Source organism: Vulpes lagopus, chromosome 8 (genome assembly GCF_018345385.1).
Source record: "Vulpes lagopus strain Blue_001 chromosome 8, ASM1834538v1, whole genome shotgun sequence".
Lineage (NCBI taxonomy): Eukaryota > Metazoa > Chordata > Mammalia > Carnivora > Canidae > Vulpes > Vulpes lagopus.
In genome coordinates this window covers 47,536,051-47,552,943 of record NC_054831.1, presented here as the reverse complement: position 1 = coordinate 47,552,943, position 16,893 = coordinate 47,536,051, and the positions used below count along the sequence as shown (strand labels likewise).

Sequence of the window (16,893 nt, the reverse complement as noted above, 5' to 3'; positions counted from 1 at the left end):
CCCTATCTGCTTAGAGAGGTAAGACCTATTTATATCAGAACATAACTAATAATTCTAGGTGATAAATGAGAAGTGCTAGATCCTTCCAAAAAGTTTATTTTACAGTTTACAAACCTTTTGCATAATTCTTCTCCAAAGTGATGATCAATTTATACTCCCACTAGTGGAGTATCCCCAACACTCCATATCCTAACAAAAGATTTAATGCTGTGATTCTTTATAGAGTTGGCCAGTTTGATTGGTATAATATGGTGTCATGCTGTAGTTAAAATTTGGTTTTATTGGTCACTAATGAGAATGACCATTGTTTAATATGTTTATAAGGCTACTTTTCTATGAGCTACTCTTAGGTTGTGTCCAATTTGCTTTAGGATTGTACTCGTTTTCATTTTTTATTTCTAGAGAATTCTAAAATTTTATTTTTCTAACATAGAAAGAATGGATACTACTCATTTTCAGTTACATGTACTGCAGATATCTTGTTTCACTGTGTTATTTGACTTTTTCCTCTTTGATATGAAATATAATAAAAACATAGAGAAATGCACACATGCTTAAAAACTGTGTTTCACATACCTTACAGATAATTATTTTATTTTTCCTTCCCTTCCTTCCCTATATAATGCACAAGTGAAATTGTGGTCAGGAGGTTGAAGTGAGCTTTCAAGCCTTCTTCCTTTATTAAAAACATTTATTGAGTTCCTGTTAACTGTGCCAAACAGTTGGCTAAAGACTTGAATATTATCTCATTTAATCTTTACAGTAACATTGTGGGGTGGGCATTTTCTTTCCCATTTGATAGATGAGGAAAGTAGGCTGGAAAGAGTTGAAATAACTTGCTCAAGGTCACCCTGCTAATTATTATTGCAGCCAAGATTCAAATATAGACCTGAGGTCTGCTCAGGTCAGTGGCTTTCTCTGCTTTGTTGTGTTATCACTGGTTAGTCATGGTTCCATTTGATAATGATAGAAAAAGCCATAAATGAAGAATGATACTAAAGATTACAGTTATAAAAAGCAAGAACCAAAAGAAGGAAGGGAAATAATAAAATGAAATGGTAAATGTTCTACATAGACTCTTATTAGGTTCCCAATGTGCATATATAGTATATCATTCTATGGATCTATTACATTATAGAAAATTTTAAGAGATCCTTTTAATCCTAACTATGAGAGTCTTGAATACAATGATAATAATGATTCATTATTCTTAGTTTTAAAGTTTGCAATATTTAATAAATAATGGAATATTAAGTCATGCTACTACTCATAATAAAATTAATTACTAATAATATGAACACTCAGGTAGGATTAAAGACTACTTAAGTTGAATATCCAATATCTATTTCTAGTTAGAAAGACTGTTGTTTCAGACTCCTTCTTACTCTGACTTTTGTGATATTCTGCTGCACTTCTTTGATCAGTATTCTCATTAACTAGGCATAGAACTCTAGGTTTAAATCACAGTGTTTCGTTTTTCCAAGATGTTCCAGTAGGTGTCACCTTTTTTTTTTTTTTTTTTAAGTATTTATTTGAGAAAAGGCGAGTACTGGAGCATGAGTAAGGTGGGGCAGGGGTGGGCAGAGGGAGAGGGAGAAGCAGGCTCCCTGCTGAATGGGAAGCCCAGCCTGGCTCTCCATCCCAGGACCCTGAGATCATGACTTGAGCCTCAGGCACCCACTTAATTGAGTCACTCAGGTGTCGCAACTCTCACTCTCACCTTTTTTGAAACTGAAATATATCCAGAGCACAAAATATGTAGACAAATGAGATGCTCTCCTAGTTCATAGCAGCCCAAAAGAGTTATGATAATCTCCTGGTAGATTAAAGCCCTGGCATCTCACATGTACTGTGATTCTTCTTGTCTGTTTCTTCTTGAATCTTCGCGAAATGAATAGCTACTTCCCTGGTCCCTCTGCCCTGTGGTAAGGAGTAGGCATCCTCAGAGTTTCTTCATTATACTTTGCCAGTGAAGCTAATGAAACAGTGGTGTCAAATGTAAGGTCTACACAGCCAATTAAATATTAAAATGCAGTTGTCTGCAGCCAGGTGTTTTCAATTGTTCTTTATAGATTAATGGAAAAGTCTTTTATATTTTGGTTTTGTTTCAGCGTTCTTACTTCCGTACTCTGCTCATGTATGGGTTCCACTTTCTGGTATGGTTCCTTTGTGTCAAAGGAATCAGAGACACACAGTGTGGGTTCAAATTATTTACTCGAGAAGCAGCTTCACGGACGTTTTCATCTCTACACATTGAACGATGGTAAGTTCCTAACCAGATGTATTGGGCATGTCTTACACAGCAGCTATTCCAGGCCATAAGAAGCAGCCCTACATTCTCAGAAGGAACATTGAGGTTTAAACAAAATTGACACTTACATATGTAAAGTTAATATATGCCTTTATTCTTTTCCTGAGTTGGATCTTGTTTTCAAAGTCTCAAACTAAACACATGGTATAAAGTTAATTTATTCACTTTAATTGTGGACCGTATAGATCAAAAGGCCTGGAAACATCCTGTTTCCTTAGGCGTCTATATTTTCCTGTAAAGAAAAAAAAAGCCCATAAATATCAGAACAGAAGAGGGCACCTATTTTCTTTTCATTCTTTCCTTTTTAGTAGTAAGTTCTCTCTCCTGCCTGTGACCAACCTCTGCATCCCCTTCTGCCTTCTTAAGAACTTCATCCTGTTCACTTATTTGTCTTGTCTTTTCCTGTCAACCATCTTTTCTTGTCTTTCCCATCCGTTTTCAAAACAAGCTTAAATTTCTCTTACCATTAAAAACAAACAAACAAAACCTCTCTCCATTGACCACCTCCTTAGTGCCCCTCCAGCTCCAGACCTCTTTTATAGCCAGCCTTTTATTGAAAGAGTGCTCTATGTCTTCTGTTTTCTCTCTTCCCACTCATGTCTCACCCCACCTCAATATGGATTTTTCCCCATCCCTCCATCTTAGCATCTAGGGACCTCCTGTCATGAAACCCAAAGGTCATGTGATGTGACCACTTACTGTCTTAATTAACCCATCAGCAGTGTTCCATACTTCTGAGCACTCCCTCTTGACATATCCTGGTCCTCCGGCCTATCTTTATCCCAGACCTTGCCTCAGCTCTCTGCCTGTTTAGTGAATAACACTGATACATAGAAGTTTGAAACCTTGCAGTCAGCTCTGACATTCCCCAGTTCATGGCCCAGGCCTCTTGATTTTAGCTTTTGTGTCCCTTTGTTTCTCTTCATCTTCCCCATCAGCATCCAGCACACCCATCATTGCCTATGCTGCCCAAGGAGTCTTTTCAAAAATTAAAAGTGATCAATCAAACGCACCTCTTTTCTTAAAATCCTTCAGTGCCTTCCTGTGGCCTTGAGAGATGCTGCATAATCCAACCTACCTGTGTCTCCACATGGGACCCTTCCCTTCCCAACTTCTTCAGCTCTTCCTTAGAGCAACCAATCCTCTCTCTCCAAACAAGATCAGACACCCCTAATTGTGTGCTGTTGCAGTACCATAGCCCTTCTTCACAGGTCACACCTGTAGTTTTCTTTTTATTTGCAGAATTTTCTTTTTCTCTATTAAAACAAGCTCCAAAAGGACAAGAATCCCATCTGATTTTGCTTGCTAGTATATCCCACTATCTAACAGTACCTGGCACATTACAGCTGCTCAATAAATATTGTTGGAAGAGTTAATACTTAGTATTACTCATTGGTTCTGTGGGAGTTGTGTTCATGGTGAGAATCTGAATAATTATTCCAATGGATGTTCACTTTTGTAGTTTCTATAACTTTTGTGCATCTGTTTGCAAAGATCTATTATCTCCCTAGAAATAGGTGTCATATGACCAACCCCCCCCCCATAACTGTAAGAAACTATCATTTCAGAATTAAAATTCTCATACATGGTTTTTAATCTTTTTTTTCATAGATTGAAAATTTTTAAGTAATGTATATTTGATCTTCAAACTCAGATACATGTTTCTGTTATGTTAAAAAATAAAATAGATTGATAGTTAATTGACTCCAAAATCAGAGAATCTACTTGAAGAAGCCACTCTAGAAATAAAGCCCTCCCTCTACATTAGATATTTTTCAGTCAGCTTTTGGGTCCAGAACTAGAGTCAAAGTACTAGGTTCTCGGTAGTTTGAAAGGAAGTTGGGGACTGAGGGTTGAGGACATTTAGGGTTAGAGTTGATAATTAGGGTTGATAACTTAAAAATTATGAAGTTTTTTTTTCTTTTTTTTTTTAATTTTAAGATTGTATTTATTTATTTGACACAGAGAGAGCACACAAGCAGAGGGAGCAGTAGAGGGAGAGGGAGAAGCATACAACCCACTGAGCAGAGAGCCTGATGCTGAGCTTGATCTGAGGACCCCGAGATTATGACCTGACCCGAAAGCAGATGCTTATTGAGCCACCCCGGCTCCCTTCATAAAGCTTCTCTTGTCAGAATTGTTCTAGCAATACAATGTCTGTTCTGTAATATAATAGCCATTATAATATAATCTGAGACATTTATATAATTTTAAATATTCTAGTAGCCACATTAAAAAAAATAAAAAGAAACACATGAAATTTATTTTAATAGTGTACTTTAACACATATAAAAATGTCATTTCAGGGCACCTGCGTGGCTCAGTTGGTTAAGCATCTGCCTTTGGCTGAGGTCATGATCTCAGGGTCCTGGGATCCAGCCCTGTGTTGGGCTCCCTGTTCAACGGAGATTCTCCCTCTCAGATTCTCTGTGTTTCCCTTTCCCTCTGCCCCTCCCCATTGCTAATGTGTGCCCGGGCACACTCTCTCTCAAATAAGTCAATAAAATCTTTATAGAAAAAAAAATGTCATTTTGGCATGCACTCAGTATGAAAAAATAATCTGGTATTTCACATATTTTTCTTTGTACTATGTCTTCAAACTAAAGTACACCTCCAATCAGACTAACCACATTTCAAGTGCTCAGTAGCCACACTTGACTACTGGTTACAGTATTGGATAGCATAATTCTAGAGTTTTGGGGGGTTTTCTAAGTTAAAGAACATGCTCATACTTTCTCTTTTAAATGTGATGTTTGTGTGCATGCCTTTTTAATATTTATTTGGATTTGATTAACAATAGTATTGACCTAATTTAAAATTTAGCCTCTTACATCTCTCTTTGGGGTCCAAATATGTTTATTTTGTGTATTGAGAACCACCAAATATGCATATATCAACTTGATTAGCAGTATACCCTTCACTATATTAATGTTTCATCATTGTCTTTTATTCAAGCATCTTTGTCCTGGACTTAAAATCAAGAAAGACTAAAGAACAAATGTATTTCTTTCTTATGCAGCATAACTTATAGAAAACAAGTTGCACATCTCTTCTTTATCTCCATGTGTCACCTCAGACTGGCATTTTAAGGATTTACCCCAAAAATTCATTGTCATTTTTCTCATAACTTTCAGGAAATTCAAATCAAGTAGAGTTGCTAGGTATTAGAAAACATTAAACTACAGTAGAAAGACTGGGCAACCATCTCTGATTCAAAATAACAGACCTGAGGGATCCCTGGGTGGCGCAGCGGTTTGGCGCCTGCCTTTGGCCCAGGGCGCGATCCTGGAGACCCAGGATCGAATCCCATGTCGGGCTCCCGGTGCGTGGAGCCTGCTTCTCCCTCTGCCTGTGTCTCTGCCTCTCTCTCTCTCTCACTGTGTGCCTATCATAAATAAATATTAAAAAAAAGGGGGGGGGAACTGTGACAAAGTACCCTAAAAAAATAAATAAAAAATAAAAAACAATAAAAAACAAAATAACAGACCTGAGTATGGGTTCTGGTAAACAATAAAGATATATGTAATGTTACATATAAGTATATATATAATCTCCATCCTCAGAACTGTAGCCCATCTAAATTCTTTCCTTTTAATATTAAAGTATAATTGGACTGAATTTATGGTAATTTTAAAAACGGATTCCTTGAAATGTACTTTCTCTCATGAATGCTTTTTTATTTGTTTTTTTTATTGGAGTTCGATTTGCCAACATGTAGCATAACACCCAGTGCTCGTCCCATCAAGTGCCCCGCTCAGTGCCCGTCACCCCATCACCCCATCCCCCTGCCCACCTTCCCTTCCACTACCCTTTGCTCATTTCTGTTATGTTAAAAAATAAATAACTCCCAGAGTTAGGAGTCTCTCATGTTCTGTCATCCTGATATTTCCCACTCATTTTCTCTCCTTTCCCCTTTAATCCCTTTCACTGTTTTTTATATTCCCCGAATGAATTAAACCCTACAATGTTTGTCCTTCGATTGACTTACTTCACTCAGCTTAATACCCTCCAGTTCCATCCACATCGAAGCAAATGGTGGGTATTTGTCATTTCTAATGGCTGAGTAATATTCCATTGTATACATAAACCACATCTTCTTTATCCATTCATCTTTCGATGGACACTGAGGCTCCTTCCACAGTGTGGCTATGGTGGACATTGCTGCTATAAACATTGCGGTGCAGGTGTCCTGCCTTTTCACTGCATCTGTATCTTTGGAGTAAATCCCCAGCAGTGCAATTGCTGGGTCAAAGGGCAGTTCTATTTTTAACTCTTTCAGGAACCTCCGCACAGTTTTCCAGAGTGGCTGCACCAGTTCACATTCCCACCAACAGTGCAAGAGGGTCCCCCTTTCTCCGCATCCTCTCCAACATTTGTTGTTTCCTGTCTTGTTAATTTTCTCCATTCTCACTGGTGTGAGGTGGTATCTCATTGTGGTTTTGATTTGTATTTCCCTGATGGCAAGTGATGCGGAGCATGTTCTCATGTGCTTGTTGGCCATGTGTATGTCTTCTTTGGTGAAATTTCTGTTCATGTCTTTTGCCCATTTCATGATTGGATTGTTTGTTTCTTTGCTGTTGAGTTTAATAAGTTCTTTATAGATCTTGGATACTAGCCCTTTATCTGATAGGTCATTTGCAAATATCTTCTCCTATTCTGTAGGCTGTATTTTAGTTTTGTTGACTGTTTCTTTTGCTGTGCAGAAGCTTTTTATCTTGATTAAGTCCCAATAGTTCATTTTTGCTTTTGTTTCCCTTGCCTTCATGGATGTATCTTGCAAGAAGTTGCTGTGGCCAAGTTCAAAAAGGGTGTTGCCTGTGTTCTCCTCTAGGATTTTGATGGATTCTTGTTTCACATTTAGATCTTTCCACCATTTTGAGTTTATCTTAGTGTCTGGTGTAAGAAAATGGTCTATTTTCATTCTTATGCACATGGCTGTCCAATTTTCCCAGCACCATTTATTGAAGAGACTGTCCTTTTTCCGGTGGATAGTCTTTCCTGCTTTGTCGAATATTAGTTGACCATAGAGTTGAGGGCCCATTTCTGGGTTCTCTATTCCGTTGCATTGATCTATGTGTCTGTTTTTGTGCCAGTACCATACTGTCTTGATGATCACAGCTTTGTAGTGCAACCTAAAATCTGGCATTGTGATGCCCCCGGCTCTGGTTTTCTTTTTCAATATTCCCCTGGCTCTTCAGGGTCTTTTCTGATTCCACACAAATCTCATGATTATTCATTCCAAGAATGCTTTTTTTTAAATCAGTGTTATGCATGTTAATAATTTAAAGTCAGTTCCATAAGACTTATACTAAAAAAATCATTGTCCCTTCCCCCATCTCCCTTCTGTCCCCAGTTCCTTCTCCCTAACTACAGTCACTTTGAACTCTCCGCTGTTGCTTTGTGGAATTTGCTTTCATCTTCAGAATAATGGGTTTGCATAGTCCTGTCTCTCTTCAGTTTTAGATATTACCTTCCAAAATAAATCAACTGATAGATATGTAATTAGTTCTCTTAAACCCCTGTACACGCTCCACACCCTGCTAATACAGTTTCTAAATAATTTGTGGTTGGATCACTACTGATTGGTATAGCTGTGTAAAGATAATTCATATTTGAGACATACTGTGCAATATGATTATTGTACTTTTTGTTTTCCTGAAGATAATAAATATCTGGAGTTTCTTTTCTTTTCTTTTTTTTTTTTTTAATATCTGGAGTTTCTATCCACTCCTTTACTATGGACATGTCACTTAGGCTCCCACTCTGTGAGGAGTAGAAAATATCTCCCCATACGTTCTGATGCACCAGATTATGCATCAGTGTCACCTTTTTCTTGAAGACGTCTCGTCAGCTCTCACCTTTCTAGTTCTCTGGCCTGCTGCACAGTCCCTGTTCTTCCTTTTCCTTGGTTTGTACCCCATTGCAGTAGATTACATCCTCTGTTAAACTGCCAAAGCATATAAGAAAGAAACCTGGAGATATTGCGTGTGAAACACACCTTTAGTCTCCCCTCACGTTTGCCTAATAGTTAGCTGGAGAAAGCATTCTAGGTTGGAAATCATTTTTCTTCTGGATTTTGAAAGCATTGCTGTATTTCTTTGGCACTCGGTGTTTCTGTGGAGAAGTCCAATTCCGACAATAATCTAAATCTCAATTCTTTGTCTATGGTGTTATTCCCATCCCCCTTTGGAAACTTTTTCTCCACAGTGTTTCAAAATACCATGATTTGGGGGACTTAATGTGGCTCTTTATCATGCATCTTGTTAATTTTGCAGTAGCCACTCTAAATCTGCAAGTCCATACTCTAGTTCTGGGAAATGTCCTTTAATCATTAAATATTTCTCTCTCTTTTTTCTCTTCCCTCTTATAAAACAGATGTGGAAACTCTATCCTGATTAAATTTGTATTTCTGTTATCAGAAATTATAATTTTCTACAACTCTTTTGTTTTCCAGTATTAATCTTTTAACCTATTCTTGTTTCATGACAACAGCATCTTCCATTACTTAATGTATTATTTAAAACTTGGACATTTTTTCTTTCCCTACATTGTTTCTGTTGCTCCAATTTTTTTCCATATTTTCAATCATTAAAATCTATCCTCACATGTGTATAGTATAGTATAGCTTCATCAGAAGCAGTGTGCATGGTCAGAGAACTCTGATCAACTGGTAGATTTTACTGCAGACTAAGTAGTGGGGCCACTTTGTGCAGTAAAATCCCAACTATCATTATCTTTGGACTGGTTGTTTTCACTAAAGTGGAAATCTCTCGATTTCCTGCCAGGGAAGTATGAGCCTGGCTGCCAGCATTTACAGAACCAACTTGAGCAAAGGAAAATCTCATAGAGATTTTCCGTGGGCCCTCCCTTGTAATGCCCCACCTGCACCACTTGCAGACATCACTTGCAGAGAGGCTAGTGATGCCTAAGCCTTTGGGGGCACTCTGCAGTACCCATTCATCTGCTTCTAGGCTTCTCCCATTGTCACAATCTACTTTTCTTAGTTGCTGGTTGACCAACTACTTTCCAAGTTTCAGATTTTTTTTCCAATTTTTTAAAATTATTTTCATTTCTTCTTTGTTCTTATGTGTTTATTCCATCACTGTTGTTTTAATTTTAGGGGGGTTTCAGGAGGGAGCAGTAGAATATGTGTGTGTCTGCTTATGTTTAATAGAGTATCAACACACTCTTTGTTCTTAAGGAATGTATCTGTGAGGTCACAGCTATACCAGACACTGAGTAACAAAAGAAAACAGTGGCTCTGCCTTCCCCACATCTGCAAAAACACACAAAGGTTGGAACGCCTGGGTGGCTCAGTGGTTTAGCACCTGCCTTCGGCTCAGGGCGTGATCCTGTAGTCCTGGGATCAAGTCCCACATTGGGCTCCCTGCATGGAGCCTGCTTTTTCCTCTGCCTATGTCTGTATATCTCTCATGAATAAATAGATAAAATCTTTAAAAAAAGAAAAAGACCAAATTAAAAAAAAAAAATAAACACTAAGGCATCTGATTTGGAAATTAACCCTTATACTATTTCTGTACAATAGCATAAGGCTCTATGCAGAAATACTTGGTATGTTACTTATGTTTGCTTTGGTAATAGATTGGTCTCTTATAATATGATGATGTGAACTATACATTTTTTTAAGTAAACATCTTCATGTCTGTCTTAAAATGTTAAAAGAGGATAGAGTAAAAGTAATAGTAGAAGTAGAAGGTGAATAGCCCTTTCAGTTTTTTGTTAATATAAAGTAAATTCAATTAATTAGTGCTTTTTTCCCCCACTCCTTGTGTTGTTTTACGTCTTTGATAAGTCACTCTATATGCTGATATCCTTAAAATACTTAATAATCTTTTTTAGATTATTGAATATCATTAGAACTAATTCAGCCTTTTAGGTATTATTTTGTTTTGTGTTAAAGGAGAGGGTTAAGGATTAACCAGGCTTAATATTCAAATAATTTCCTCCTTTCTTGAGTGTCCTATGCTAGTTAACAGAACTTATATGCAATCTTTTTAATAACACAAAGAAAGCTTTTATAGATGGATTTATCATCTTAAGTAAATATTTTATTAGGATAAGAGAAAGAATTAAGTGCTTTAAAAAAATAGTTTTCATAGTGAATTATACAAATACTTGGGATTTAAACTAGTCACAGAGTGCATAGTAGTAGTTTTGTGTCCAAGAAAACAAAGCTCCCAAATTCAAGTTTTCTGGGAGGAAAATCAAATAGAAATGGATTCTAGGTATTTTTTTTGTTTGTGCTAATACTTTGAAACCAACCCCTGGAAGTCTGAAGTGTATTTCTTGCAGTCTAGAAAGTGAGGGTTGGGGCTTGCTTAACAGGCACAAGATGAAAGCAAAACAGTAAAGGACTCCAGCGCTTTTGGTTTTAAGAGCATGAAGGAGGTTTAACAGGTAGTGGGGCTTCTCTCCCTGAGCTCACTGCCAGTGAGAGAAAGAAACTGGCTACAGAGAATTTGTAAGTGGAATCCAGGAGAACTTCTAAGTCAGGATTCAGAAACTTTAGGGGAAGCAGATTTCACCTAAACCAAAGGGTAACTGAGGAGGAGCTTTCAGAGCTTTCTACTGGGAGAAGGAAGGATGAACTGGGAATTCAGACTAGAAATTCTTTTAATGATGTAAGTTAAAATGAGACAATATATCTATTCCCATGTATATATTTGCTTATACCCAAAGAGCATTTCAGACTAATCTAAAGTGGCTTTTCACTTTCCACAGCTGGCAGTACTGTCTTGCCCAGAATGGCATGGGGAAAGGAAAAGGAAAAGACAAGGCCCTAAGCAACCCTGTATTTAAAAAAGAATCCTTGATCCTTTGATGGTAGAGAATGTAATCAAGTAACTCTAAAGTGACTGACATTTCTCCAAGAGCTGCTTAGAGTTCTGTTTTATCAACTCTCTGAATCAGTTGAAAATGCTATCAATTCTATACCTTCAGGTAGTTAAGCCTGGGATTGAAAACCATCAATCTTGAAAATTTGCATGATTAAATCTTCTCTTACAGCCCAATTTTACCCCTGGGAGCTTCTGAGTTATGATAGGAAACCATATTTCTCATTTAAATGTTATGCAGTGACACACTAAATTATTTACCTTGAAGCTCCTGAACTACTTAACCTTTTATTTGACGTTCTAAGAATCTGACTTTCAGATTTACTATATAAGCTAAATATCTGCTTTATAAGTTTCTTTAAAACATGCCCAGGTAGAGATTTAATTACATTCTATTTCTCTTTTTAAAAATAAAAATCAATATATTTTCTGTTTCAGGGCTTTTGATGTAGAATTGCTTTACATAGCACAATTCTTTAAAATTCCAATAGCAGAGATTGCTGTGAACTGGACTGAAATTGAAGGTGAGTATATTTGTTCATGTTGCAGCTGATATTAAGTGGTGGTGGAGGTAGGTAACAATGTAGTTGTAAAGTTAGCTGGCTGCCCCCATCAGGGCCTACTCAACTGACTTGACTGAGAAGGGGCAGTTCCACAGAGAGTTCTGCCTCCTAATCCCCTCCACCCTCTAGATGGCATCCTGCCTTCTCTATCCATGCAGTCTCTTCCTGGGGTCTTCAATAGGCCTCCTACCCGGCCCATGAAATTCAGTAAAACTTCTGCAATAGACAGGATCATGGCAATCTGAGGCTAGAAACAAGCTTAAGTCTTTTGAGATAAATTTTGTTTGTATCACCTTTCATTTATTGTCTTATTTCATTACTCAGTAGGTATTGAGTACCTATAAGCCACCATGCAGAGCAAAATAAGGAATTATACTTGTTTTTACTCCAAATGTCCATAGTCCGTTCAGAGCCAATCTTTAACTGGTACCTGTACATATATCCAAAAAATGTGAAAATCTCTAAGATCTCTAATAATGTGAAATCTATCATAATTCTTAATAATTCCTGTTTGAAAAAGCTTAGCTTATAATTTATAGAACTGAAAATATATTCTAGTTTTCCCCTTTGCTTACCTTAGAATGCATCAAAATTAATTCATAGTATGGAAGCAGTTAACAGTCAACTGGAGACTTTCAGAGTCACCCCTCCCCAGCTGAGCATGGCTTCCACTTAGAAAGTAGTTCTTATAGTATGCCATTATTGTTCTGGAACCATGGATGTTTAGGGACAGGAGAAGATTAAGAACTAGTCTGGGAATCATACAAACTATAGAGTCTAAAACAAATTCAAACCTCTTGGAATCTTGCTGAATCAGTTTAACTTAGAAAAATCTAACTACTCTCCACAGTAGCGGCCTAGGTCAAAGGGGATTCAAAAGCTGGTAAAGGATTGCTCAGACTTGTAAGGAAGTAATGTGTCGATCTGCGCCCAGCGTAGACTCTATGGGAAGTTGAAATGGGAAAAAGTAAAAATGTGTTTTGTATTTACATCATTTGCTCATGTGCATTTCAGAGACAGTTGTGTATTTTTGTTAATGGACACTCAATGTGTAGTTTTCTGTTAGTCATTCTAGAATCCTTGCCCATATATACTCAGTCCCTCCTCCCTATAATAGGACCATATGAAATCTCCACAATTTAGATCATTCCCAATTTCATTTAACTTCCAAGATGTTTTGTTTTTGTCATTAGTGAATCCACTCACTTCAGCTTTGAAGATGTTTAATTCTTTTGTAAATGATGCAAATAAAATTAAGATGGATGAGTTAATTAATTTGACTGAGGTAATCCTTTTACAGTATATGTATATAAGTATATATGTGGATATATATAAATCCTTACATTCTGCACTTTACATTTATTTCAATTTTATTTGTCAATTCTACCTCAATAAAGTTGGGGAAGAAAAGAGAGAAGAGGAAGAAGCTAGCATATTTGGGTTTAAATCTAGAAAATTGTTGGTATTTTGATCTTCGCCATGACACTTTACCATCCAGCACCCCAGTTACCCGACCTGCAGTCTACCCTTGACTTAATTTAAAAAAACAGTTCCACAGGATAAAATCAAGGAATACAAGCTTTTAAAATATGCTCCAGGAGGCAGATCTCCTGTAGTCAACTGGGCTTGGCACACTGCCATTTCGCAACCACTGGACAAGATATCCTAGCTAAAATCGTTTTTCTTTTAGCTGATTGAGAGTCTTTAGTAGAATTAGAATAAAAATTGGGTTTTTGTCTTGGATTTCTTATCCCAGATTATTAGTTTATATTATGTATGGAAATGTACCTACTTCTCTGCAGTACATGAAACTGAAAAGTAGCATGTGAAACATGAAAATTTGTCCTAAAAAATCATTTTTAGATGTACAGATGGAATTAAATATATACATAAATATATGCATACATATATAATATAAAAAGTAAATTAAGGTAACCGGAAATCACAAAGGTCATGTAAGACTGAATATAAAATATAATTTTAATTGATATATTTTCTCCAGAATTTAAGTTAATTCGTTTTTAATTATTTTTTAATCACAGGTTCTAAATTAGTTCCATTTTGGAGCTGGCTACAAATGGGCAAGGATCTACTTTTTATACGACTTCGGTATTTGACTGGTGCCTGGAGGCTTGAACAAACCGGGAAGATGAATTAGGTTATTTGCCATCTTTGTATTCTTATGTATCAGTGTCTCACATTTCATTTGAAATTAAAATTTTAAATAAACCTGGAATAAACATTGTCTGCCTTTTGGTAATTTTAAATAATTAAATGCCATAACTAAAAATGCTTATACCTCTTTTGGACCAAAAAAATATAAGGTATTTGTAAGTCAGATTTTCTTTTGCTATAGCAGTTTTATGTATTTAGATTAACTATCATTGTGATTCTGAGAAATACAACTTTTAAACAGAAGAGAGAATCTTACTCTAAAGTACCTGCATAATTCTCCCAAACTTAAATATAAACCAAAATCATATATCTGTGCTCAGAGATTTAAAAATCAAATTAACATGTTTGAATATATATAAATTTATCAATATTAAGTCCATATTTCAACTTAAAAAATTCTAAGAAATTATATATTAAAGGACATAGGTTCTGTCACAAAGGCCTTCACTTGCTTAAATGGTCTCTCTCTTGGCAACACCTTGCTCTTGAGTTCATGTTATTAGAAACTAAAAATCCTTTATTAAAAAGAAAGTTTTTGGGGCACCTGACTGGCTCAGTCTGTAAAGCATGTGACTCTTGATCTCAGGGCTGTGAGTTCGAGCCTCCTACTAGGTATAGAGATTACTTTTAAAAAAGAGAAAATTCTTGTAATATTAATAATTGTATACACTTAACATCAGAAGCCTGTTTCTGAGATACTATAAAGACTAATATGGGGCGCCTGGGTGGCTCAGTTGGTTGTGTCTGCTCTTTGGCTCAGATCATGATCCCAGGGTCTTCAGATCGAGCCCCACATCAGGCTCTGTGTTTGGTGGGGAGCCTGCTTCTCCTCCCTCTGTTGCTTCCCCTGCTTGTGCTTGCTCTCTCTCTGTTGAATGGATGGATAACATACTAAAAAAAAAAAAGACTAATAAAATAGCAATTATAAAATAATTTACCCCTAAATTTCAGAATTAGATTTCCTGATGTTTTAGAGAAACTAATAATAATAATACCTAACATTTATTCAATGCTTACTGTGTGCCTGCCACTGTTCTATGCACTTATATATAATAATTCATTACAATGGAAGAGGAAACTGAGGCATAAAGTGGTTACTTAACCCAAGGTCACACAGCTAGGAAATAGTAAGAGTCATGATTCTAGTCCATGTAGTCTGTCTGGATCCAAAGCCTATGCTCTAAGGACTATGCTACTTGAGATTCTGAAGCTATGAAAATTGGAGATATCAAAAAGTTTCAGAAGTACCTTAAATAAAACATTTTAAAGACAAAACTCAAGTGAAAAAGTAAATAAGCTGAAAAGTGATTCCTCCCTGGTTTCAACAACAGTAATATGATCATATCTGCAATAGACAATAAGAACCTTGAATACAGAAACCATTTCTTAACTCAAATTAGAATCCCTAGCACAGTGCTTAGCCTATAGTAGATACTGACTGGTGATTAACTGAATAAACAAACTTAATTTACTACCAGATTATTTTTTTTAAGATTTTATTTATTTACTCACGAGAGACACAGAGAGAGAGAAAGAGGCAGAGACATAGGCAGAGGGAGAAGCAGGCTCCATGCAGGGAGCCCGATGTGGGACTCGATCCTGGGTCTCCAGGATCACGCCCTGGGCTAAAGGCAGCAATAAACCGCTGAGCCACCCAGGCTGCCCTACCAGATTTTAAGAGCATTTAAAGTCACTTAAATGAAGAGAACAAAGCAAGGCTTATGCAAGTAGAAATGATAGAAAGCCAAGAGTAGAAGAATGATCATGAACATTTACAAGAGTTTAGAGTACAAACCCAAGCCAAAAATAAGATCCTTAATGAAACTATACTAAAAATAAAATAATTTACAGGCATACTTCATTTTATTGCACTTCACATAGTTTTTGCAAATGAAAGGTTTGGTCACCCTGTGTCGAGCAAGGTTCAGTGCCATTTTTTTTAACAGCATTTGCTCAATCCATGTCTCCATCACATTTTGGTAATTCTCACAACACCTCAAAATTTGTCATTATTTATTATGGTGATCAGTGACCATGACTCAATGAAAGCTCAGATGATGGTCAGCATTTCTTAGCAATGAAGCAATCTTTTTTTTTTTCATAATAAATTTATTTTTTATTGGTGTTCAATTTGCCAACATACAGAATAACACCCAGTGTGAAGCAATCTTTAATTAAGGTGTGTGTAATTTTTTTAGATACAATGCTATTGCACACTTAACAGACTACAGAGTAGTGTAAACACAACTATTATATGCACTGGGAAACCAAAAAATCAACGGACTTTATTGCAATTTTGACTTTATTGCAGTGGTTTGGAATCACACCCATGATATATCCGACATATGCCTGTCGACATATGCCTGCTAGCTTGCTCTTTGCAAGCTAGCATAAAAATGCATATTTGAAGCATATAGGAATTTTGAGGGGGAAGTATCAATACTTTTATGTAGTTCATCCATGAATACTATTAAGATAGGGTTCTGGTATCCTTGATGCAAATTCACCTTTCTAAACTCATTTCACCTAGGTTAACAGCATAGTGTAGAATCTGAAGCACCCTGTGAGGAAAAAAAATGTAGTTTGACTTGTTGACATTACAGAACCTGCTAACAATATAACAAGCAGCCATAGCAAAAGTGAAAATATCGGCTACTAGTATTTTACCTATGTATAAGAAAGTTTTATAAGAATTTTACATGCATTAGTTTAGTCTGATCAAACAAATCTATCCTATAGGAATAATTACCCACACTTCAGAAATGAATAATTAGGCTTAGGCAAGTAATTTGCCCAAGGTCCCACAAGTAGCCAATAGTTGTACTTCTAAATAAAAGAAAGTATAAAGGATAGTGGGACATGATTAAAACTGAGAGGACAAGCTTATTATAATCAGACAACTTGACCATTTATTTTCTACCTTCTGACTTATTCTTACAGAATATTTTAATACAGAGTTTGTTTGACTTCAGATTCCATCTGGATGATA

General features: G+C 36.4%; 1 protein-coding gene across 2 annotated transcripts in view; it reads left to right on the top strand.

Annotated features, from left to right (window-relative positions):
- The window catches only part of ALG5 (ALG5 dolichyl-phosphate beta-glucosyltransferase), a 48,030-nt gene extending 34,059 nt beyond the window's left edge, over positions 1-13,971 (top strand). For both annotated transcript variants that reach the window (XM_041767903.1, XM_041767904.1), the window contains exons 8-10: positions 2,112-2,263; positions 11,605-11,690; positions 13,772-13,971. In XM_041767903.1, the coding sequence (XP_041623837.1) occupies positions 2,112-2,263; positions 11,605-11,690; positions 13,772-13,887 (354 nt within the window). In that variant the 3' untranslated portion in view covers positions 13,888-13,971. The remainder of the gene's footprint in view (positions 1-2,111; positions 2,264-11,604; positions 11,691-13,771) is intronic.
- The last annotated feature ends 2,922 nt before the right edge of the window (positions 13,972-16,893 follow it).